General features: G+C 37.0%; 2 protein-coding genes across 4 annotated transcripts in view; both read left to right on the top strand.

The window, feature by feature from the left end:
* nfatc2a (nuclear factor of activated T cells 2a) overlaps positions 1-6,953 on the top strand; it is a 40,514-nt gene extending 33,561 nt beyond the window's left edge. For both annotated transcript variants that reach the window (XM_067445632.1, XM_067445631.1), the window contains exon 10: positions 5,000-6,953. In XM_067445632.1, the coding sequence (XP_067301733.1) occupies positions 5,000-5,055 (56 nt within the window). In that variant the 3' untranslated portion in view covers positions 5,056-6,953. The remainder of the gene's footprint in view (positions 1-4,999) is intronic.
* Positions 6,954-9,007: 2,054 nt separating this feature from the next.
* Positions 9,008-27,589, top strand: part of kcng1 (potassium voltage-gated channel, subfamily G, member 1) — a 103,027-nt gene continuing 84,445 nt past the window's right edge. For both annotated transcript variants that reach the window (XM_067445630.1, XM_067445628.1), the window contains exon 1: positions 9,008-9,310. The gene's annotated coding sequence lies outside the window, so the exon portion shown is untranslated. The remainder of the gene's footprint in view (positions 9,311-27,589) is intronic.

Below are 27,589 nucleotides of genomic sequence, written 5' to 3'. Positions count from 1 at the left end.
TCTATTGTTTTTATATAAAGCTAATAAAATTGACAACAAACCCTATACCTAACATAGACTGTTAACATTTTTGTACATAAAAGACATTATTTATTCACCTGGACATTAAAAGTGGTTTTGAGAGATTTTGCTATCTTTTGAGGACATTTTTTTCTTGTCTTCAAAACAAGTATAGCTAAGCGCATGCGTGTACACACATTGAGGTGCAGACTGAGTCATCTACTATGCTCTGTCTTGCTCGCCACCTTTGGTTTGTAAACAAGCGTTCTGATTGGCCAAGGTCTCTCCAACCAGACACTCACCGATTATACCGCCCAGTCTGTACACTTCCTTTACAGCTAAAACCATCAGTGTGTGCCAGACCTTCATTACTTTCCCTATAAGCGCTGTACATTGGGTGGTTTTCTATGCATGTGCAAAAGCAAGTTTGGCACAGCGGAGCACCACTCATATTTTCTTCGGAAGCTGTAAAGATATAGTTTCCTACTGCTGTTACATGTCAAAAAGTCAAGTGCCCCTGCTGTTGCGTTTCTTTTAAGCCGTTAGATGTTGAAAGGAGTTCCGTCAGAGGATCTACAGTCTATGGCGGCTGCGGGGCCTCGTATTTGGGTTTTTTTGCTCGCTGATAAAGCACCTCAGCATCCCGGTGCTACCGGTTTATTCCTCTCTCATCTGCTCTTCATTAGTCTCTAAGGGAAAAACAGATGTCATCCACACAGAGCTCCAATACTTCATATTATGTGATTAAAACCACAAGGCTTTCTTGATTGCACAGTAATAGATTCTACTGGAAAGAAAAGTTTTATTTTATAGCCTTATCATATTCACAAATTTCTTGAATAGTGTGTTTAGTATTATATATGTTTCTTAATGTTTTTGTTTTGTTTGTTATTTATTGATTCAAGATGATTTGTTAACCTTCAGTTATCATATCTGAGCTGGTGTAAGCATTTCAGGCTATAAGATCCATCAAGCTGTATACGTTTTCGCTTTGGGCTTTTATATCTGTGCCTTTGTGCTCCTTACACTATCAAAGCTTCAAATAGGGAAATCAGTTGTACGTCGAGTTCCTCTAACACAAGCTCTTACCACAACAAATGCTGTTTTGTGTAAGTCTTTCAGTGTGGTTAATGCCATTTTTGGTTGGTCAATTAGCGCTGACGTTTACTTGTGCATACATCTTATCATGCTTCAATGTGCAAAACATTTTAAATACAGAGCAACTGGTTTCACCTTGTTGGTTTTCTAAACCCTACAATTGCATTATTCATGGCTAATAGTTTAATGCAGTTTGGTTTACATTATTATTTCTATGTTAAATATTCAGAATGACCATCAATAATTCAGTCAGCTCTATGTCAGAGACACATGGCTGTACGCTACACCTGCTATTCCAGCTCATCCATCACAACAAACAAACAGCATGGCACTGTGTATTGAGGTAGTGTTGATGACTTTTGCTCTGGGTTTGCAGGCCAAAGTGTCTCGTCTTAATGGTAAACGGCACTGAGCATGCTGCCAATCAGGTCAGACCACATTATCTTTATAGTGTTTGAGTTTTCAAACCAAAGTATGAGTAAAGGTAGAGTGCAGTTCAGTGGCTGAAGAGTTGGATCTATAATAATTGGAATCTTTTGTCCTAAAGCAACATATTTTATTTAAACCATTACTTGTCTCTTTGGTTAAACAATTAAAAAATTGTACTTTGGTAAACCTATAATACTTTGGTCAGCACCATACATTTAATACCAGCCTGGTCTTTGAAGTACTAACATGTAACTGTGCCATCAGTCAGTGACTTTGTCATCATTTTGATCCATACGTAACTCAAACAGCATTGCTGGTGTTTTCCCATATTCAAATGATTTGATCTTACATGTGACCTTTGTTCATGTCTGAGTTGTGGCTAGACTAGAGTTAGTGTGTGTGTGGTGTGGTGGTGTTGTGATTGAGTTAACAGCCCCACGCGCCCTGCTGCTATTCTTAGAATGAAGAGGCAGTAAAAGTTTCCATCTATGCCCCCCTGTTAAAAGAGTAACAACAGGAAGTGATGGCCAATTCAAGGGCTTCACTGATTCTGTTCTGTCAAATAATTTCCTTCCACCTTGTGGCCGGTCACTGCCACTGCAATAAGTGATTCAGCATGTGTCAAAAACGGCAGGATTCTCAATATTATTACCTGGTTTCACAGACAAGGCATAAGCTAGTCCTGGACTAAACTGCATGTGTGAGCTGTTTTAACTGAGAGTAACTTGTACTGTTCCATTCGACAGGGTCTCTGCTCCCTGAGCACAGTATATACGTTGAAGTGGACTTCTCTGAAAATAATTGCTCATTTGAACGTCAAAGAAAGAAATTAATAGATTATGATAAAAACATTAATATTGTAATTTACTTTCAAATTTAAAATACAAAAGTCCTATGCAAATACAAAACACACAGTATATATCTAATAAAAATAGGCCTTACCCAAAAATTGTATTCGTCTATTAGTTGTATTAGTTTATTACTTGTAATACTAATTGACTATTAACCGATTTAAAGCTTGATTTGGTTAACCATCTATAAATATGTTCTTAATCAATGGTCTTAATTGTAGCAGTTTTATCTTGTGCGCTTTGTTTCCCACGCGCAGCTGCATAGTAAACATTTCTAAAATAAATAAAGTTAAATAAAAAAATCACAGCGCCTAAGCTGCTTCGCAACCCTTTTACTTTTATTTACATATTCATAAAATAGAATATGCAAATGTAACATTCAACGCCATAACCATTCATAAATACTCTTGTTTGTATAATAGTAACAATTTTTATGAATACTCAAATGCATACGTACCTAAACTCCTCCATCGCAGAGCCGTTTAAAAACTCTTTCAACGGCTCTGCTCTAATGTTAGTTTAGACTGGTAATTTATTTTCGCTCTCCTCTTCCTGTGAGGAGATGTATCGATGCTCCCTTATTCCCTACGCTGTTCACAGTGACCTTCGAAACTGAACTGTTCGCTCCCTTGGGATTGGAATCTAAAAGCTGTATATATGCATGTATATGTGTACACGTACAGTACATACACACCATTATTGGCCTGGCTGTGTGGATTTGAGCATTGTCCTGCATGGCATGAAAAACCAATCCTTCGAGTGGGGGAAGAGAGCAAAAGGAAGCAATTTTTCTTTCAGCAAACCCTTGCATGTATCTTGAGTTATGCTTCCTTGGCAAATACGTATCTGCCCGATTCTAGCCTTACTCAAGAATCACCAGGTCTTCACCAATCCTTTACCAAATTACACGTGTGAGAGACTGTGGTCTGTAGGTCTCTCCAGGTCTCCGTCTAAGCATTAGAGGACCAGGTGTTGGGGAAAGCTGAAAGCTGGACTCCACAGAGAAGATCAGAATCGGGCAGATCTGTCTTTGTGAAGAATGTGTGACTCAAGCCACGTAAAAGATTGTCCTGGAAGAAAACTTGCTTCCTTTTGCTCTGACTATGTTCCCCAACTCGAAGGATTATTTTTTCCCACAAGACAATGCTCCAAACTCCACAGCCTTGCCAATCAAGGTGTGGATTAAAGGGATAGTGCACCCAAAAATGAAAATGTGATGTTTATCTGCTTACCCCCAGTGCATCCAAGATGTAGGTGTCTTTGTTTCTTCAGCAGAACACAAATGAAGATTTTTAACTACAACCGTTGCAGTCTGCCAGTCATAATGCATGCGAATGGGTAACAATTCTATGAGAGTAAAAAAAAAACATGCTTAGACAACATGTACAAAATCCCTGCTGCTCGTGACGACACATTGATGTCTTAATACACAAACCGATTGGTTTCTGTGAGAAACCGAACTATATTTATGTTATTATTTTTACCTCATATTCAGACAAATCTCATCTAGTGTTCCCATCCGCTATTACTTCCGTCTAGTAAGGTCAAACTGGCGCGATCATATATATATATATATATATATATATATATATATATATATATATATATATATATATATATATATATATATATATATATATATATATATATATATATTCATCATTAGTGCCTGCGCGGTTCGGTTGAATGAAGAATCTACATAATATATATCTATGATTGCGCCAGTTTGACCTTACTAGACGGAAGTTATGACAGATGGGAACACTAGAAGACATTTGTCTGGATATGAGGTAAAAAATAAAATAAAAAATACTGTTGGCTGTCTCACAGAAACCAATCGGTTCGTGTCTTAAGACATCAATGTGTCGTCATGAGCAGCAGGGTTTTTGTCCATGTTGTCTAAGCGTTTTTTTTAACGTTTTTACTCTCATAGAGTTGTTACCCATTCGCATGCATTATGACTGGCAGACTGCAACGGTTGAAGCTAAAAATCTTCATTTGTGTTCTGCTGAAGAAACAAAGACACCTACATCTTGGATGCACTGGGGGTAAGCAGATAAACATCACATTTTCAGTTTTGGGTGCACTATCCCTTTAAGGACCACCAGATCACGACCATGTCATGGCCATCGCACTCTCCAGACCTGAACCCCACTGAAAACCTCTGGAATGTGAGCAAGAGGGTCACCGGCCATTTAATAAATCTGCGCTGCTTGAATTTTTCACGCCGTGGCATAAAGTCACCCAACAGCAATGAGACCAACTGATAGGGAGCATGGAAAGACGCTGGGATTGAAAATTAAGCTGAAAAATGAATATAAACCAGTTTTCTTTGCATTATTCATGGTCTAAAACATGTCATGTATTTTTCATGTCATTTTCTGCAAATAAATGCTCTAAATGATAATATCTTCATTTGAAATTTGGAAGAAATGTTGTCAGTAGTTTGTAGAATAAATGTAGCCCTCTTTCTCTGAAGTCATTTTTGACGTCATTTTGGGGATCCTGAACATTATGATTATGAATTATGATTTTATGATTATTTTTTTTTCTTTCTACTCTACACTATTATTTGCAGTTCAGTTCTGAACAGATGTTCCTCTTTTGTGTCTTTTCTATAGTGAATGAGATCATAAGGAAGGATCTGACAGGAGTGCACGGCAGGGGTCAGACATAGAGGAAACCCCTAATCGGGACGCCAGCAGGACCCCCCGAGTGTATCGCCGTTCCCCTGCCTTCAGAGCCACATGTGAGAGCAGCAGCGATGCCTCGGCCCGGTCAAGTGTCAACTCCGACACAAACTGGATCATGGACCACATTTAACCAAACATCCATCTCAGTCAACTCCAGGAACAGCAGCGTGTTGATGTGCAAATGGTATTGAGTTTCCCTGCTATTGAAAGTCGTCCAATGTTGATCTCATACGTCCAAGTTGTCAGAGACTTGAGCCTTCATAAACAGTTTGGATTGGACAGGTGGAGTTAAGTCGGTTTTTTTCCCCTTTTTGTGGGTTTTTTATTCCATAGCTTTTTGACTCACATCAATGAACTCACTCAGATTAGTGTATTTCGAGCAATAGCCTCATCATCTGTGAGACTAAACCATTACTGTCCGTCATATTCCCCAAAACAAGTAGTTTGCATATTCTTCTGAAGGGAAAGTGGAGAAATACATCACTCCACTGCAAATGTTTAGTTGTTTGTGTATTAGATGAACCATGTGTACATCAGTCCAATTTTTAATATTTGAAATGCCTTGTACTTATAATTTTAAATTGCTATAAGTAAATGCACTGTTCATGAAGGGAATTCTTAAAAACAGCATATGCACTTCTTGTCAGTGAAATATTTTTTATTTAAAGTTTTTCAGAAAATTGAGATTTGTTTGCTCATGTAGTAAGACAGCTAAGAAAACCAATGAAGTGCCATTTTCTACTTTGTGATGTAAATAGAAAACTGAACATTGTGCCTTTGCCTACCAAAATGTAGAAGCAGCAAACCAAAAATGAATGGAAATACACGGACCTTTTGTCAAGTCAGAGCCCATAATGCCCTGCACTATATTTAGGTTCTCAAAACGTCTCTGTCCCATACTAAACCTGAATAGTTATCATATTTTATTATTGGTTATGAGTCTGTTCTGCTTATGAATACTGTTCCAAGTTTTTTGCCTTCTGATGAAATTTAGGATGTATCGCTCTACAGATCTCATGGAGAATTTATTTTTAACCATAACAGCTTTGCTTTTATGATATGCATATATATTGTGTGTGTGCGTGTGTGTGTGCGTGTGTGTGTGTGTGTGTGTGTGTGTGTGTGTGTGTGTGTGTAAATGTAGAACATTCAAAACATGGAAATAAGTTTCTATTTATACTTACAGTAGAGACCCTCTGCATGTCTCTGTAACACATTGTCACATTCGTTTTCTCATATTTAATGCAAACTGACAAAAAAGTTGATTTATGCATCAAATTTAACAAACAGATTCATAATTTGAGAAGCAGAAGCTTGTGTTCAGAGGCTTCTTTTTGAAAGCAATCCTGCCCACTTAAAAAAAAAAGTTTTTAAGCATATATTTTTATATGTCTTTACAATTTTGGCTGAATTATGGTATAAATGAATAATTAATCTGTAAGTATTATCTTACATTTATCTTTATTCTTTTGTAACATTGTAAAAATATTCAGAATGTAAACCTTTTCTTTTTACTGTAAATAGGTTGTTTCTATAATTTTATTTTTTAGAATGAGATAGTCAGAATTGGAAGAGAAATATTTATATGAACTGAATCAGTTGTTCTCTTGCCATTTAATATCTTATAACCAAGGCTCTGGGAATATATGAACTGCCAAAGCTTTTGCTGCATATAGACGAATAGCATTTGATTTTTTTGTTTTTTTAATATTAATATAAGATTGTCAATGCCAAAAGAGAAAACAATTCTATTTTTATTTCATTACAGCTTGTATGATTATATTCATGTTTTGGCTTAAGCATGTCTAACCTAATATGTTTAGATGTGTTCATGTTTAGCTGAGGACATGATGAGCAATAAAATGGAAAGCTTTAAAGAGTTTCTCTTTGCTTTTGTGAGTCTTTTTAAGTTGGTAAGGGCACATTGCGAAGAACGGTTGTGATTTTGACCAAATCTTTTAAATAAACAAATCATTCTTGTTCACGGATGTTTCTCCCTTATGAAGCCATGAGCATTTGTGATGAAAACGCTTAATAGATTTGTAGATAGGCTAGGCAAATTTACCAAAGATTTGGTGCTTTTTATTGAATCAATCTAATGACTCGCTCATAACATGAGTTATATGCAGGGATGGATTATGACTTGCAAAGGCCCTGGGGCCAATTGTCTCCAAGGGCCCCCCACACACACCATTTTTCATTCTTTCCACACAATAATTTTTGGATAAAAATATCACAAAAACCCCCACTAGAACAGTGTTATATATTTTGTTGACTTGTGTACTTAAATTATCCCAAACTTTTGAATCCAGAGAAATAAGCAGTTTTAACCAGGACACGGACCGTGTATCGCCTATCAATGACATCATACCCACATTACCCTGGCTTTCCAGTTTTATTTTGTAGAAACCTTGGAAACACAAACGCTTTAATATAATGTGTGTTTTATTATACAGGTGAGCACCTGTTTGGAGACATTCATCACCAGAAAATGAATGATTGTTATACAGCTCAACACAGTTATTCTTATTGTGTAAATCTAATTTTCTTGATTTACCGCGAGTACCATGTTTTACCATGCTTAACATCGACCCAGCTTACTGCAGTGTGAACAAGTGTCTCATAGCAGCCGCAGATAACTTTCAACTCACTCAAATGTATCTAATACGATACACCTCATACACTCTCGAGACGTCTCTCATTAGCAATCGCTCCAGCGGCCTTGTTCCGCTCTAACAGCTTTTAGCCCCACCCTGCTTCATACTACAGTAATGTAAATCCAGCTTTAATACATTAGCTCATCCTTGAATATAATTTCTGCCAAAGTCCCATCTGATTCTTTTCCACTGGCTGTAGAGGTGAAGACGACAACTCCCCCGCGAAATCAAGGCGTCATCACGACGACTTTGCCTTGTATAGTTTTGTAACGACCTCTAGTGGTAGAAAATTAGATTGTAGAAGTTACGATGATTGTGAATATTCAAACCATTCTCACTCTGAGGCCTCAAATCCCACCATATAACAAACTGAATATCTTATGTTACAAGTTTAAAAATATTTTCAGTTCGTTATGAAATTATATGGCGAATTTAGGCAACAAAAAAAAATAAAAAAAATAAAGTAGGCAGTGTTTTAAAATGTAGTCTCCCTTCAGCTTATAGAAAATGGTCAGTTATACTGTTATTAAATAGTTGTTTTCCAGTAATTTTCACAGAGAAAGAAGCTCAAATAATGGTTCAAATAAGTAAAACAGAATAGGAAAAAGTTAAAAGTTCTATAAGAGGTATTGGAGCCTTCATATTCATATAGGGCCCAACAATAACAGAAGGTCCAGGGGGGGCCTCATAGTCCAAGAGCCTTGTTTAAGAGGCCTTATAACATAGGACACATACACTATTTGCCAAAAGGTTTGGGACATATGTGCCTTTACATGCACATGAACTTTAAAGACATCCCGTTCTAAATCCGTAGGGTTTAATATGGATTTGGCCCACCCTTTGCAGTTATAACAGCTTAAATTCTTCTGGGAAGGCTTTCCACAAGGTTTAGGAGTAGAGGAGATGATGGATTCGTGACAGTAATTACATCATAAAAAAGTATTTAAAATTAATAATTTTAATATTTAAACAATTTAAAATAACACATTTTGTATGTGTTTACCTGCATGCCATGTGATCAATAACCGTGAACTTAATTTTATAAACGTAATTATTATTAGGCCTACACTAAATTGTATTATTGACATAACTTATTAATTTAAATTCTCAGGGGGTTTTCAAGTAAATATTAGGTCAAACATGTTAAGTTGACAAAAAGTTGGGAAGTCTTTGCATTGCAAAACCCAACGACTGCCGGACCATTAATCAAGAGAAGAAGAAGAACGCCAATCGCTTTAAATGCCCGAGGTCTGGATTCTGATTGGCTGTTAATGTTTGTTCAGTTGGGGGAAAAAGTGATTCCATCGATTTTAGTCCTCTGTGTCGTTGTCATTATTCAATGTTATTCTTTTAAACTTTGTTAAACTAAAAGATTGTAAAACTGTATCGAACTTTATCGTTTTATTTATCGTCCATGGTGTGAGCGCTGTAAATGAATTGCTCGTACAGTTCACTCGCGCACTGAAACGTTTTGCAGTAAAATGTGGAGAACAAAACAAGCGCTGGATGAAGTGGATATTTACCTGCAGACAGTCCTTTGACGAAAGGTCAACACCTGCACGCAAGCGTTTGAATGAAGCAGGTAATTTCAAGTATCATCTAATTAACTGTGATAAAACAACAGTACCAAGTACCACGACACCGAGGCTTGAGAGGTTGGCTAGTAGTAACCACTAAAACACCATAGCATAGCATAGCAACCATAGATTGTACATATCTGTGATGGCAACCTCCTAGGCCATCCTAACAACCGCATAGCAACGCGCTAAACCCAACTCAAAACATAGCAAGTACATAACAACGTGGTTGCAATAACTATCATGGCGGCGAACTATTCTGTAATGTATTTTAAACATAATAACTGTATTTCATTATAACAACAACATTTACCTCTTTTTAGAAGTGTGATTCAGAGACTCAATTAGTTTTGTGTACTGTTTATGGTGGGGTTGACTGTCATTTGGCACTTGCTATGGCAAGCCGATTTGACCTTTAATCAGTGGCGGCTGGTGCTAACAATTTTTCTAGCAAATCAGTTTAAAGACTATGGAAATTTTTCAATAAATTGCAGAGGTGGTAAAAGTACTCAAAAGTTATACTCGAGTGAAAGTATATATACCTTAATGAAAAAATACTCCAGTAAAAGTAGAAAGTCCTCCATTCAAACATCACTTGAGTAAAAGTACAAAAGTATCAGATTTAAAAGGTACTCAAGTACCGAAAGTAAAAAGTAAATATTCAAATTAACTGTAAATATCAATAAGCAGATAAAATCTTTTGGGACTGATATGCAATGCTTTAATTGAACAAATGTTAAGATTAGATACTGCAAATAAGAATTTGTTAGATTTGCAATTAATAGGAGACAATGAAGCACCTTAACGCAGTATAGGGGTTAAACTTAACATAGACATGTTCCATAACATTAGCTCCATAAAACAGATGAGGAGCAAGATACTATTAACTAATTCAAAATTAATTCAAAAGCCATAACCACAATGACATATTACATAACAATTAGTTAGTCATGTGCCTCAACAAGTAAAGTCATATAATTTTGCCAATTGTTATGATTAATGATTAATTAAACAGACAACTGAGAGTTGGAATGCATGACTTTGAATACATGAATTTACATTATTAGTTCATGTAATATGTTATTAGGGAATTAATGATGTCATATTTAATTAATAGCAATTCATGTATTACTTAATCTATTAATCATATAGAATGTTCATTAGTTGCTGATGCAGTAATCATTAATAAATAGTTTAGTTCTTCATTAGTAATACATTAACTCATGGTTATCTGAGCATTAGTTAGCCATGAATTATAATAGTGCACCTGTATTGTAAAATGTTACCGATGTTTTCATAGTAAATAGTGTGTCGCAAAATAAAAAAGTTGGGGAAACACTGAGCTAAAGTTAGTGTGGCAAACCTGACTTGTCAGCTTTTTTCCAAGTCTATACCCGACTGGATCATCCATGACCGACCAGACCGGTTTGGAAATCAAGTGTAATAAATACTTAATACTTGGAGCGGGCATGGGGAAATGTATTGGAGTAAAAAGTACACTTTGCCTTTAATATTGTAGTGGAGTAAGAGTAAAAGTAGATGCAAATAAAATATACTCAAGTAAAGTACAGATCCCCGAAAAAAATACTTAAGTAAAGTATCAAAGTATTTTTACTTGAGTACTTACCACCCCTGATAAATTGACATGTAGTAAAAATAGCAGGTACATGCATTATAGTTTTATGAAGTTTAACAAAGCCCAATATAATACATTTACAAAAACTCCATATCTTCAAACTACTTAAAGACCATTCATTTTTAATTTAATATTATTTCGAATGATATTGACAACACATTTGTCAAGTTGCAGACATGACTGAATGCATGTCTAATTGAAGAAGAGACACTATATTAATTGTCTATTTTAATATAGTGCATATAATAATACTTACATAAAGAGACACCTAAAGGGTTAGTTCACAAAAATGAAAATTGTCATTAATTACTTACCCTCATGTCGTTCGACACCTGAAAGAGCACCGTTCATCTTCGGTACACAAATAAAGATATCTTTTTGTTGAAATCCGATGGCTCAGAAAGGCCTTCATTGGCCACAATGTAATTTCCTCTCTCAAGACCCATAAAGGCACTAAAGACGTCGTTACAAAGCCCATATCACTACAGTGGTTCTACAATAATTTTATGAAGCAACTGGAATAGTTTTTGTGTGCAAAAAAAACGAAGTACGAAACACACCACGTTCCTGTTGTGACACTCATGCTATACATACTTTATCACAGCTTAAGTTAAATAAATGCAATATTTCTTAAGGTGTTTAAGAAGACATTTCCATTCGATACTTTATGTACTGCTTAATAAAGCAAATGTTTTTACAATAATAAAGTTCAACATATAAACCTACACTATCAATGATGTGGGGTCTACAGGTTTTATCAGTTTTAGTTTGATAAACATGACAATATAACATCGCGACTACATGAAAAGAGGTTTTACTGTTATAAATAAATGATTTGTGAGCATTAGTCGAAAAGAAGTTTTAGAATAAACACGAAACACACTTGATCGCTGTCATGCAGTGAATCCGACCAATTGTGGAACAGCTGTGTCGTCATCAGAGTTTGTGCAGCCATGTGCAGCCACTCTTGAGAATCTGCAGCGGCTGCATCGCTTGGCTGCTCTCAAATCGCTCTTGCGGTACTTTGTTGACATGCGTCACAGTCATGTGCCGTCGGCGTGGCCTCAAGTCGGACAAAATTTCTAACATGCATGCACTGCTTCAAGTCAGCCGCCAATTGGTCTGTGCATCGCTGTATGAAGTCGAACAAGCCTATATTGACTCAATTGAAAAGTGGGAGGGTCTGGGGCACAGAGGACAATCTGAAACAAGCCACATGCGTTAAAAAAATTACAAACCTAACTCTAACGAAATACACATTTTCATTGTGTCTAAATAATGTTATTTATTAATTATATATTTAAGTTATATTTAACATGGTGAAGTAGCCTTCTTCTCTGGTTAACTGGGGCACTGTACCTTACTCACAAGACGCCACTGCTTTTAATGTGAATTTGATATATGCAGGGACGTGCACAGGGGGGTTGCTCAGGTTGCCTGGGCAACTGCCCATATGCCCTTCTCGACTCACGTTGCCCTTCCAAGGTGCAAAAAAATAAATAAAAAAATCGTACAATGGATGCAGAATTTCACGTAGGCCTAGATACAAAAAAAAAAAAAAAAAACATTGCAAAGCCCCATTCACTTCCATATTCGGGTAACGTTACCCGTCCGAAAGTGAAAGTCAAGCAATTGCTTGGGGCCCCGAGCTGGCCTGAGGCCCCAAGACAATGACAGGTTAAGAATAAAATGCAACGACAAACTGCTTGAGCGCCCCTTTGATAGTCAATGCAGTAAAATGCAATGACACTGTTATCGGAATCCCCCTCAAGTCGTCGCTGACAGCAGCCACCCAACCACGCGATCTCTGCTGCCGGCAAAATACAAAACCTCCTCGGTAATCATGAAGCGGAATTATGCTTTAGGAAGCCAGAAAAGAAAAAAAAGAAAAAACAAGATAGTGGTAAGTGATAAATTACGCTGCTAGCAAAAATATGTTTATGTTAGCTACCTGCCTGACGGCAAATGCCGCTTGTAATGAACAGTTTTTTTTTCGAAAGGACGGAATATGGTTACATACTGTAATATGTTTTTAACGGGATAAGAAAGACGCAGATCTATTCCAGAATATCTGTTTATCGTATTTAATGACATAAAATTGCTATAGCTTTGTAATAGGTTTTGATGAAAGTGGCATAGCATGCTATACTAACTATTTTTTTGCTCTGTATATTAACCTGGAATAGTTAATATAGCATGCTATATTAAAGGGGGGTGAAATGCTGTTTCAATGCGTGCGTGACTAGAGCGAGAGAGGAAATGCACGCCGTAAACAGTCTCTCAGGTGCAGATCCAGTCGTCCGTGAACACTTATGTCGCGCGCCGCGCTCCACTTTATTCCTATGGGTGACGTTGAGCGACTTCAACGCTTCAGCACAGCATTCCGGGAAGGCAGCGCTGCATTTGAACCGATTTGAATGCAGAAATAACGGGAAGCTTCACAACATCGCTTCAGTCGCATCTCAAAGTGGATCTCCACGCCACTGCTGTCACAGGACTTCACCAAATCATACCAAAGAAGTGTGTTTTTGACGGAGCGGTCCCAGCGATAAAGGTTCGGTCCTGCTTTGGAAGCAGCCGGTGAGTAAAACTGCTTCAAATGTCTCTGCTGTTGGCTATCGTCGCATGAGTAAACATCCGTAAACGACACGATCGCGAGCTTCGTCATTCAAATGCGCTAACGGTTACTCCATTGCTGTTCTCTGTATAACGTTACACTAGTCTGACGTGCAAAACCGTTTTGCTTGCTACTGCTCAGGTTTAGTCGCATACAATAGTCCACAAACCGAATCATGTCCTCATAAACTGCGAGTAAAGACACACAAATGTTGACAGGCCACTAAATACAGTACATACCACAGAGACGGACGTCCTGCTGTTGCTGTTTCTCCTGTTCAATTTATTTCAGCCTCAGATTTCATTCTGGATCATATATCTATTAGCTGAGATAGCCATGGGCTTCTCCACGCTTGAGGACGTCACCGCTTTGTGCGCACTCGTCATTCTTTAGCTCCGCCCACTCAATACGCCTCCAGGCGCTCATTTTTTTCCGGAAAGACTCGGTACAGCCTATATTTCTTTTATAAATATAATAAAACTAAAGACTTTTCAGAGATATGAAGGATGCAATACTACTCTATAGGTACTCAAGATTGACATGAGATTGACTGAAACTGAGTGTTTCACCCCCCCTTTAACTATTATTATAAACATTATTTAACCAGAAAGAGGCAGAAGAACATGATTTTTTTTTCATAGCTTATCTTAATGTGCTAGTGTCGGGATATGCGGTAGTAACAATTCATGCAAATATGACATTATTTTTATAAGTTACCAATGGATCTTGAACAGTTACTTTATTCTGTTTGGCAATTTTTACACTGTTGCATTTTGAAGTACAGTATCAGGACAACCCACATGTTTTACTGGTACTGTTTATTAACTATTTAACAAGGTATTATAGTCATCTGTTGCCACTTTATAATAACCATCCAGATAATGTTTATAGACAGTTTAACCTTAACAAAGTGTTAGGAATATTTGGTCTGTCTATCTATGTAATGTTTATAGATGTTTTAAAAATGGTTTCTTAAAGTTTTACAAACATTTTTTTAATCATTACCCGTTTATCTGTAGAAGGTTAGGCATGTCCATTTTGCTTGGGGCCCCCAAATTCCTTCTAACCAGCCTGGCTGAGCCTGCATTAGCGGCACTAGAAGGAGATTGTTGCGGTTGTCGGGTGAGACTTAAAGGGGGGGTGAAATGCTGTTTCATGCATACTGATGTTTTTACACTGTTAAAGACTTGGAATCCCATCCTAAACATAGACAAAGTTTCAAAAGTTAAGGTGGACGTTTGATGGGAGTATTTCTTTGTCAAAAATACTACTTCCGGTTAGTCATAAGTTTCGGCAAGTTTTTTTCGATCATGGGTCCCCTTTGACGTTAATAGGTCGGAATTTCCTTGTATGGGCCGTACGGGCAATTCTACCGGAAGAGCGTGAGAGAGAGAGAGGGAGAGAGCGAAAGCAACAGGCTATGCCCATCAAAGCGCTGGCTCGTAGGCTGCGCTGCACAGGTGATGTGACTTCAAGAAATTAACAATGTCACCAAAAAAGTGCGTTTTTGGTTGCCAGACCAAGACAGCCCTGTACAGATTGCCAAAAAACCCCGCGTTAAGGCAACAGTGGATGTAATTTGCTTTTCCGGATCAGCAACTGAGTTCCGCAAAGGTTTATGTCTGTTCACTGCATTTCGGTGCCGACTGTTTCATAAACAAGGCCCAGTTCGACGCCGGATTTTCCGATCGCCTAATGCTGAAGGATGGAGCAGTCCCAACGATAAAGGTCCCAACGTTAGAACCGCGGGCGGTGAGTAAGACTGCTTCAAATGTCTGTGTTTTTGCCTATGCCCATCAAGTAGCCCAAACATGATCACGTATAGTTAATTGATCAATGGAGCATGCGGTGTGTAGTGCGTGTACATTTGTTTAGCTGGCCACTATATGTGTAACTTTATGTTTGTGTATTGTAAAAGCACTCCAAACAACAATACACAAAGAGGGGGGAAATATGTTGAACTAAATAAGCACGCTTCTTCATTCAAATGCGCTACTATTCCGTGTCTTTCTATGTAAACACTAACTTAGCCTGCCGTGCAAAACCAGTCCGCTTACTACAATTGTCTACACAAACCACACGTAAACACACACTCACACTCACACACACACACACACACACACACACACACACACACACACACACACACACACACGTGCACAACTGCACTTCCCACATGTACACCTTCAAAGACAAAAAATATGACGATATAATTCAAGTATAAATATGTAAATAACACAAGTCGCTAAGCATATTATATAGTTAGTGTATAACTTGTACCACATAGAGACGTCCTGCTCTAGTCGTTTTTTACTGCTGCTCCTGTTCAACTTCAGCCATTTTTTTTATTTTGAATAAAGTTTTTTCTTGCTGTTAGGGATGACACAGCTTTACGACGCACTCAACACAATAACAGTGGCGTGCACACGTCATTATTTAGCTCCGCCCACACGATACGCCCCCACCCGCTCGGCTTTTTTTGGAAAGACTCGGAACAGCGCATCTTTCTTATATAATTATAAAAAAAATAAAGACTTTTCGGAGATATGCAGGATGCAATGCTACTCTATAGGTACTCAAGATTGACATGACACTGACTGAAACTGAGTGTTTCACCCCCCCCTTTAACGTTGTCGGAAAGGTATAACAAACAGACGATTATCATCATCAAGTTTTATGAAATGAATTAAAATCTTCATAAATCCACTTTTTCTATCTGGACACGGAGCATAATAAACATGCAACTTGTTCATTATCATTACCTGTGAAACTGTTGATGGCAGTTAAACAACAGTGCCCTTTTTTAGGTCAGAGCAACTACCCCTCAAATCCTGTGCACGTCCCTGGATATGAAATTAACATATAGGGAAAAACGTATGATATAAAAAAATCTACATTTTTACTAGTATCAGTTCAGTTGGTAATATCAAGAATAGTCATTTGCACTAGTAACCATGCAATTACTTATATCAAAAATTATGATTTTTACTAGTAAGAATTGTTTTTCTGAAACATGAAATTCACTTGTAAGAAATCAATTCTTGATATCAACAATTGGATTTTTTATCAACAGCCTATGGTGACATTTAACTAGTGAAAACACAGTTACATATATCATGAATTATAATTTTTACTAGTTGAAATTTAATTGATATCAGTGTGATGACGACATCATTGTTGATATCAAAAATTAACATTTTTGTGGAAATTATATAAAACATGTTTATCAAACTGATATAAAAGATAGCGATTGTTTCTACACTGTAAAAAATTATTTAGAAAAAAAGTTACCTGGTTGACTTAATATTTTGAGTTAATTGAAATTAAAAATTTGAGTTAATACAATGAACATTTTTTGAGATTCGACAACCGTTATTAAAATATTATTAAAAGATTTTGTAAGCATATTGGGTAATTGTGTGTTTTATTTGTGATGACGCAGTGAAACATGCCAAATAGTTCTATTTCCATGATTTATCAAATGTTTTATGTGGTTCAGATACAATAATATTTTGAGTTTTTATTTATTGAACAAATTTCCTTCATTGTATCAACTCAAATTTTTAATTTCAATAAAATACAATTTTTAAGGCAACTAGGCTACTTACTTTTTTAAGTTAAACCCAAACATTTTTTTTTACAGTGTAGTAAAAATCCCGTTTCTGATATCAAGAATTTTTTCAAGAGTTTTTAAACTATAGTAACAATTGAATGATTGATATCAAGATTTCATATCCTGGCAATGAATAAAAGTCAAAAAGGCTTGCCATACACGTGATCCTCTATGAAACACCTGTTCTCTTTATGTCTCCAAATAGCTCTGAATTAAAGCAGTTAATCATCGATAGGCTTAGTTATTTAAGCTCCAAATATCACGGCTTGATACAGCAGATGTTTGCTGCTGTTATTTTGGTTATTAAAATTGAGCAGAAATGAACAGAACTTTGCTCTTTTGATGGCATCGGCCCATGTGGCCCTTTGTGACTTCACAGCTCTTTGCCTCTCAGACAAATAGGCATCTTGTAGCATTTCCTCGATTGCTAGGCAACAGCTTGTTTGGGCCCTAACTGGGGTGGACGGCGTGAATGAACCCAGTGTTCAGGAAGCGCTTGGTATGACATCACTAGCTTTGAGCAAAATAAATAAATAAAGCAGCACGTGGGTCGCGACAGAACACAGACACATTTCCCCCATTTATTTGCGCTATTGCAGATATGCTGTGAGTCATATGCCCTTTATCTCGGATTAGATAATCTAATCAGATCTCATGCACAATAACCATGAAGGGCTAGAGAACAAATAACGTGCATGTTTTCACTGGATGGGAATTTCATTCAACATTGTGTTGCTGTAGAGTCTTTTCAAACCAGTTTTCCTTGACATATTTGAGTAAGATTGTGTAAAACTGGAAAGGAGCCCAGCGAATGACTTAACCAGAGTGTTTGATCTACAGCACACCATGTAGTTTGGTAGACATCATAGTGAAATAATAGGCAACGAAGGTCAATTTTAATAAGTTCCTTGTATAATGAAACATTGATGGACATTAACAGCGAATTACTATGACCTCAGACTCTGCTTAATGCAGAAACGTGACATGGCCATTGTGCATGATTGATCCGACAGGATATTACTCGGTAATCTTGCTTCAAATGGGTTTTCATGAATTAGGTTTGTGGAAAAGGCCACCCGTTGTATTGCGTCCTGTGGCGCGGCAGCCTGCCTGCGTGGCAGTAATCACGGCAGACCTGCAGCTTGTGTAAAGAAGGCCCTATTCAAATAGAAATAACATGTCACACCCCTGACCAACAGTAAATACTTGTTTTGATCGAATAATGGTGCGTTTGTACAGTAGCCGGGACTACTGCATCATAGAGCGGGAGACGTTAGTCACCTTCCCAGGGTTCAAGCTTATTACCTCATCAAAAAGCTAAAAACATTTAATAAGTCAATCACACTGAGTAACACTCATTAACTGAATTTTTCTGTTAGCAAGATGCTTAAACAACATGCTTCTGAAATGTCGTCCAATGGATTTTGCTAGCATAATTCACTTTTAAACCTAAACATAGTTTATTCTGTCAAAAATTGTGATAAAGGCCTAGACAGTTAAAGGAGCAATATGTAATTTTTTGCCACTAGAGGTCGCTAATTCAAAACAAAGTTGTAGCATGATGACGCCTTGATTTTGCATACATGACGGACGGCAAAATCGCAAAAAGCTTGTCGTTAATTGTTATACTAGTTTGACATAACATGTAAGAAAACAGAAAAGTTTTATGCAAGCTTTCACAATCCTCCCTCACCTTCGGGGACATTTATCTGAAGCCGCCGCGAGCGCCAGAGAATACCTCAGGCTTTGCATGAGTTGGTTAAATTAAAAGATTTTGTTTTGCTGCAGAAACACTTTTCAGAATAATATATTAATTTCAAGATATAACATTAACACAACGGTGATTTAAACATAGCCTTTGTAAAAAAATAAAAAAATAAATCTCTCTCTCTCTCTCTCTCTCTCTCTCTCTCTCTCTCTCTCTCTCTCTCTCTCTCTCTCTCTCTCTCTCTCTCTCTCTCTCTCTCTCTCTCTCTCTCTCTCTCTCTCTCTCTCTCTATATATATAAAATGTTTCTTGAGCATCAAATCAGCATATTAGAATGATTTCTGATTGAAGACTGGAGTAATGATGCTGAAAATTCAGCTTTGCATCACAGTAATAAATTACATTTTACAATATATTAAAATACAAAATCATGTCGTCATATATTTTATCAAATGAATGGGTTCTTGGTGAGCAGAACAGACAAAAACATGAAAAATATTACTGACCCCAAAATGTATGTATTTGTTTATTTTATATATATATATATATATATATATATATATATATATATATATATATATATATATATATATATATATATATATATATATATATATATATATAAATTCTTTTTTTTTTCTTGTCGATCAGTAAATATCAGCTCAAGAATGTATATTACATCGATAAAACAATAACAATGTTTTAGTGTGCATATCCCTTTACAATATTAGTAAATAAATTTGCATGTGTTACTGGTACATTAATATAATAATACATGAATTGAATTAAACAATTCAAGTGCAGTACAAAGTACAAAAGTACTAAAGTACAAAAGTAAACTTTGAATCAAATATCTCTGGAGGTGATAGTCAATAATAATGATGAATGGGATTGTTTTGCGCTTTCGCCCTCTGGTGGCAAAAAAAATGCTGTGTGAGTTCATATGCTTGATTGAATCTTCAGACGTAGTCTTTGATTATTAGCTGACAGAAGCCTCTGGCTGTTCTTCTTCTCTTTGTCTCCTCCAGTACAATCTAACACCTCTCCATGTGGTAAATGAATCTCGAATTACAGCTGAGATATACCTGTTGCTGTTATTAACAGAATAGTTCAACCAAAATGAAAATGATGTAATTATTCCCTCACGCTCATGTCATTTCAAATCAGCATGCTGTTATTTCCCCCATTTGAACACAACATTTGAAATACTTGAGGAATCTTCATACAGCTCTTAAAAATAGTTAATAGTTTAGGTAAATTATTATTTTATGTGTTTTTTCTTTTCTTGATTTGTCTCGTTGTTTAGTAGGATTCATTCTCTTTTTCCTTTCCAACAATGAATAATATGTCTAATAGTTGTAATTATAGTCTCAAGACTGGGAAAAAGAACCACATTTGACATTGGTTTATTATTAATACAGTATTTCATGCAACAAGTGGTAGATGTTGGCAAAAAAAAGGTGTGCATGTTCCTCTCAGCCTGTAGAGGGATGTCCAGTCATAAAGAATATGAGACAAATAATGTCATCATATAGGATCTGGTTTGAGTTCAATAGTTTCTTAAAGATTAATTATTTATAATAAATACTCACAAGTAATTAAGAGGGGGAAGTCAAGTCATTTTTAATGTTATGTATTTAAAAATGTATATATATATTTTAATATTATGAATATGCTTTGCTCACAGGAATTTACACGCCATGTCGCTGACCCAAATACTGGTGAAAGGTAGCAATGAACACTGACTTTTTGGCATACCATAAAAATATCAAGTTAGCCTAGCCCATCTGAATTATACAACAATTAGGCTATCCATCTCATAGTGAAAACCATGGGTGCGTCTTAATCAGCTCCCTAGTTCAGTAGTCAGGGCACTGATCAGGACATAAGTCAATGGACTGACTACCTGATCAGTGACCTGAATACTGAACTAGGGAGCAGATTGAGACTTGGCAAGCTTTTCTTTGACAGTTTGCATTTATAACATTACACTCTGACACACAGGTATTTCCTGGCACACTTGTTTTACATGTATTTGGTATCACCTAGTCTAGAAGTCCATCAGACCTTTAGCCAGCGGTCTGTGGGTGTGGCGTTTAAAGCTGAGACTTGGCACCATCTATTGTTGCGGGTCTATTATTGACATGTAAAAGTCTAGACCCTGAATATAAGACAAACCTTTTTTTTCAGATGTATTTGTAAAGAATAAAACATTGTTAAAAAATATTCATCTCCAATCGATCCAAGCGTATCGAGTGGGCGGAGCTAAAGAATGACGATCACGAACAAAGCGGTGACGTCCTCAAGCGTGGAGAAGCCCATGGCTATCTCAGCTAATACAGATAATGATCCAGAATCAAATCTGAGGCTGAAATAAATTGAACAGGAGAAACAGCAACAGCAGGACGTCCGTCTCTGTGGTATGTACTGTATTTAGTGGCCTGTCAACATTTGTGTGTCTTTACTCGCAGTTTATGAGGACATGATTCGGTTTGTGGACTATTGTATGCGACTAAACCTGAGCAGTAGCAAGCAAAACGGTTTTGCACGTCAGACTAGTGTAACGTTATACAGAGAACAGCAATGGAGTAACCGTTAGCGCATTTGAATGACGAAGCAAGTGATCGTGTCATTTACGGATGTTTACTCACGTGACGATAGCCAACATCAGAGACATTTGAAGCAGTTTTACTCACCGGCTGCTTCCAAAGCAGGACCGAACCTTTATCGCTGGGGCCGCTCCGTCAAAACACTTCTTTGGCATGATTTGGTGAAGTCCTGTGACAGCAGTGGCGTGGAGATCCCTAGAACTCTACAACAAAGCTACAAACGTTATAACGTATTAACCAAATGGCCGCGCATACACCCACGCTTAGTGATTGCATTCAGCAGTGCTTTGTCAATCTGATCGTTCAAGCTAACAAAAGAAAAAAAATGTTATACTTACAGCCATGTTATACATTCGCCCTGTGTCTGGCCATATCCTCTAGACGCCATACCGTGGTAACACTGTCCATGTTTTCCATATAGTCATCTGGTCCCAAATGCTTTGAGCAAACACACAGTTTCTTGTTTGAATCTACCGGTGTTTTGAAATCTATGGCTCAGAGCAGTCAACCACTGATTCTTTCGTCACTTGATTTTCGTTGATATTCTGTGAAATATGATGGCAGAATACACCTTCAACTCACTATCACAGCTCTTTACGGCACACAGAACCATAGCTAATCGCACAGTAAATCCACAACATAATTTGCCGGCTGCAACTCTGTGTTATCTGCAATGGCACAAACTTAGAGCCGGTCGCATTGGAAGTTACCTATCTGAGGACTACATTCAGGCGCTGCGTAATATCATCGCGCCGCTGAACCCGTGGTACGACCGCAAAGATCCATGATTCCTACACAGGAATCAGAAAATAGTTCCTATCTATATCAGTATAAAAATCTAAACTTTTAATTTTCCATTGGTCTTAGGGCACGATGTATACCTACAGAATAGTCAAGTTTTAAATAGGAAAAATATTATCTTTAAAAAAATAAATGCTTTGGTCATTTTTGAGAGCGATGCTAATGGACTAATATGATTCAATGATGTATGCTAAGCTATGCTAAAAGTGCTACCGCCAGATACGGAGATCGACTGAATGGATTAAAAAACGGTAAAACTGAACTTTTTAACTCTAAGGGACTGGTAAGATGAGCCTATTTTCAAAAAAATTGGAGTGTTCCTTTAATGAAGCCTTTACTACCTTTCTGGGGTAGCTGTCAGACTTAATTAAAAAGAGCTTAATTTGTGTTCTGAAGATGAACAAAAGTCTTGCAGGTTCGGAACGACATGAGGGTGAGTAATTAGGGACAGAATTTTCATTTTTGAGTGAACTATCCCTTAAATACAGGGCATTTATTTGACCTAACATGTAATGAATGGGAACATCCTGACTGATTCATTAAGAATTATTTTTGGTGCAACTCCAAGACACAACCCTGAAAATTTAAATCCTTTGGTAACCAGCAGGCCTGATGAAGCAGACCATCAAAAAGCTCCTCAAATCAGGCTGATTATACCAAAGGAGAGTACAGCTTGAGTGAACAATGAACATTTTATTTGGAGGTGTTTCCCTGCCCTCTTTAAGCCCTTTGCAGGTCATTATTTCCAACATTAAGCACAAATCCATCGCCTGTGAGGCTGCGGTTTTCATCAGCTTTGAAGTAGTTCTATAGCCGCGCTCATTATCGACAGGCCGAACTCCCACCGCACATGCGCCTTCCGCCCACCCGCATGTGCGCTTTACTTTTTTCCTGCCTGTTTAGTTTACATAATGTTTATCTCTACAGGCTGTGAATGTGAATATCATATAAATTACAGCATGCTGATGCGGTACTTTGGGAGATTATCTATCACCTTGTTTAAATTACTTTTGTCAGTTTGTCATAATGAAGTAAAATGACATGCTGTGCACATAAGCATTGTTGTGAGATTTTTCCATCCATGCATATAGAAAAAAGTATTCAGATTAATTCCAGAATTTTCTTTTTTCAGTGCTTATGCATTGCGTTTTTGCCATGAAATATTCATTACTGTAATGACTTCCCTATAGTGAAAAATAAATACGCCAAAACATATTTTAAATACATTTATTTTATGCTAGGTATACTACAAATACATTTACATTGTCATGTACGTAATATAAATACCCTGCAATTGTACTTTTGGTATATTAAATTAATATACTTATGCTAAATTGGAACAACACATTTTGTACTCAATGCACTTTAGTTATCCAGAAATAGTGCTGCGGTCCAACTGAATATATACTTAAGTATATTTGATTCTGCTAAAGTGAAACTATTGCGTATTTTATTTAGACTTTTTTTTATATATACATGTATTTGATCTCCAATGTGCGTTGATCTCGATCGACTCCATCTGTGTTTGATCGTCACTCTGATCTGGAAACAGTATTTCTTAAAAACAATGTGATTTTCTCAGCTCTTTGTCAAAAATGTTGCTTTTTTATGAACTTACCCATATTTAAGTGCTAATCAAATAAAAAGAATGCATGAAGCTAGATTTTTTATTTTATTTTTAAAGAAGTGTGTCAGCTCTTTGTTTTGATATATTGCATGCTCAAATATTTATAAAACAAAATATTCTATGGGCTATTACATTTTTGTGAAAATGGTCAAAAACCCTGGCGGTGGCTGGCAACTTTTTTTTTTAAACGCGGAAAGAGTTAATAAGCAAATGACAGGTGGAAGTAATCAAACAAACCATAATGAGTCCAAGCAATGGGCTACATGAAATGTAGCTCATAATGAGATAATAGTAGTCGGGATGAGTGCCCTCTGATGAAGATCTTGGAAGATCATCCGTTGTTCCATTATTACCCCTTTCCAGATAGACAGACACACACACACACACACACACACACACACACACACACACACACACACACACACACACACACACACACACACACACACACACACACATATTTGTGTGTGTATGTTTTATGGGGACTTTCCATAGGCGTAATGGTTTTTATACTGTACAAACCGTATTTTCTATCCCCTTACACTGCCCCTACCCCTAAACCTACCCATCACAGGAAACATTCTGCATTTTTACTTTCTAAAAAAAAAACTCCTTCTGTTTGATTTTTAAGATGTTTTCCTCATGGGGACCAAAAATGTCCCCACAAGGATAAGGATTTCGAATATTGCCATCTTTGTGGGGACAAAACGTAGGGATTACCAGCACACACACACACACACACACACACACACACACACACACACACACACACACACACACACACACATACACACACACACACACACATATTTATTGCAATTCCTATTGTTTTTATTAAATAAGTTAAATGCTAAATGTAAGCTTTTGCTTATAAGCAGTGCTCTTTCATTAGCGCTCTCAAACTTTTGGACCCTATTGTGTGTGACATCGACTCTTTGCCTTATAATGAGTATTGAGATACAGTACTAATCCAGTTCACTGTCTGCTAGTTAGATTTCCCCCTCGCTGTCATTACAGAGACAGAGATGTCCAATTATGTGAGAGAAAGCAGACAAAGACAAGTAACCGCCTTCTTTAGTGCAGCCCGTGATATCTGTAATTCTCCAGCTGAGTGATTCATGTTATGGTCTTTTCATTGCCTCTGCTGCTGGTGGAACCAGTTTGTAATGGTGTGCTGTGCATTGATCTGTACATTTCCTGTGATTCGTCCACTCTCTGACTTAAACTGGTTTTGTATGCAGACCGCCTGCTTTGTGCTTCTGAAATATATTGATTTGATTTTGTATACCGACTATATGGAAATAAAACAATAGTTCCGGCTTTTCTTCTCTAGACAATTCAGTCTGATAATTTAAGAGACTCTCTAGTGAAGCAGCATCTTTAAAAGACTCCATGTGCTATAAACTACAGTGCAAACAGTTCCACCATTTGGAGGGAAAGACCGGATGATCACTACACACTCATATGTTGTGCAGTGCCAGAGCCATCTGTGCTGCCATCATGAGCGCTGCCATCCTCCCTCAGAGTCTTACACATTTAACACAGAAGATCTGATTGGTGGTCATCGATTATCATACCAAAGCATCTTATATACAAATGTATATGACATTAAACATGCGTTAAACGCGCCATCTGCTACATTTAGCAGTAAAATGTAAGTACCCACTTTTGAAATATTCTACATAGGCTATTCATATTCAAGAGTTTGAGGTGTTGGTTGCATCTAAATGAAATTTTCTCTGCAACAACATTTTTGATGTCAAAGGTTTGCCTAGGATGATTAGTGTAATTTAGGATATCCAGAATTGATTGAAAACATGATTTTTATTTATTTATTTATTTTTACTTTTTTTTAATGTACTGTATTGGTTTTGTTATTTGCATTCTTTTGCAAACTTGCTTTTATTTAGATTTTCATCATAGTTACAGTGCCATTTAATTCTTTGGCAAATACATTTAAGTTTATATAGATTTTCATCACAGTTGTGTTGCCATTTTCATTCTTTTGCAATTAAATCTTTGGCAAACATATGTTTTATATAGATTTTCATTATTTTGCAAATAAATGTAAGTTTTTATATAGAATTTCATAGTAGTTACAGTGCCTTTTCAATCTTGTGCAAATTTAAGTTTTGTAGTTATAGCTTTTAGTTTGCAGTAATGGCTTCGCTTCTACCATGTTAGGTCTTAGTCTAGTTGTTCTGCTGAGGCATCATCGCAAACATTCCTCAGAGATTCCGATCGGCACATGCGTCAACAGATCATACAGCTGCACAGTGACGGATCTGCCAAGGCCAAATCACATGTTTTCCCACTGTTCAAATTGTCATTCCTTGCATTCATGGGGTCTCTATACACACACACACACACACACACACACACACACACACACACACACACACACACACACACACACACACACACACACACACACACACACACACACACACACACACACACACACACACACACACACACACACACACACATTAAAGTGAAGTGAGTGGGAAGCTTAATTACACAGGCTCTTATCTGTTTTTTTTTAACACAGCCTTTTAATGTGTGTAATTAGTGGCATCCCAAATCATTTCAAGCAATCAGCTGTCCCTCTAGCAGCGTATAGTCATTATGCTCTTAATAAGAAAAAATTCATAGCTTAGAGAGAAGGGAGATTGATGAGAAGTTTGAGAAGTTCGAATTTACTTTATATTTGAGTTAAAGACGAGCCTCGATTAGTGTAATAAACAACCTATAATGAGCCCAGTGATATTTTCACTAATGATCAGAAAAAGTAGCTTACTATTTCTAAAAAAAAAAAAAATGAATTTGCTTTATTATTATGGCCATTTTCTATTTTTCCATGTTCCAGGGAAGAGAATGATTAAAATTAGCATTATAACACACACAGAAGTCATAATAGAGCATGATCATGGACAGCTTTTTTCTCTTTGAGGGCAGTACATGATCTCATCGGTAAGCGGAAGTAAGTTTAATGGCATGTTGTCCGGACAGATAGATCATTGTGTGTTTTTCATGAAGAGCTGCTCCTGTGGACAGTCACTGGACGTCCATCACAACTTCAGTGCTCCTTTGTAACGTGTCCTCCAGGGCTGTGACCTTTTCTCTTTCATTTTAATGAATCATTCAGTCAGGCCTGACTCTTAGTGGCCTTATTGTTTGTGATCCCGACTTTATTAGAACAAAGAGAACATCTATTTGCCGTAGCTAGCCGAGCCATCGAGGGCTGTCTTCTTTTAAAGACTAAAAAACCTAGTAAGCTTGCTGTATGTTGCATGTCTAAAGGATACATGTGGTGCTGCACAGAATACAGCTCTGGAAAAAATTAAGAGGTCACTGCAAAATTATCCGTTTCTCTGGTTTTACTATTTATGTGTTTGGGTAAAATAAAAATAAAAATGTTAAATTCTATAAACTACTGACAACGTTTTCCCCAAATTCCAAATAATAAAAAATTTACACAGCTCAGATTTTGGGCTGAGATTGGGCTGGCCATGACAGGGTCTTGATCTGATGGTCCTCCATCCACACTTTGATTAACCTGGCTGTGTGGCATGGGGCATTGTCCTGCTGGAAAAAACAGTTCTCAAAGTTGGGGAACATTGTCAGAACAGAAGGAAGCAAGTTTTCTTCCAGGACAACCTTGTACATGGCTT

The sequence above is a fragment of the Pseudorasbora parva genome, chromosome 6, assembly GCF_024679245.1.
Source record: "Pseudorasbora parva isolate DD20220531a chromosome 6, ASM2467924v1, whole genome shotgun sequence".
In the NCBI taxonomy this organism is placed as follows: Eukaryota; Metazoa; Chordata; class Actinopteri; order Cypriniformes; family Gobionidae; genus Pseudorasbora; species Pseudorasbora parva.
Note: the sequence above shows the minus strand (reverse complement) of the source record. Positions and strands in the feature narration are given on the sequence as shown.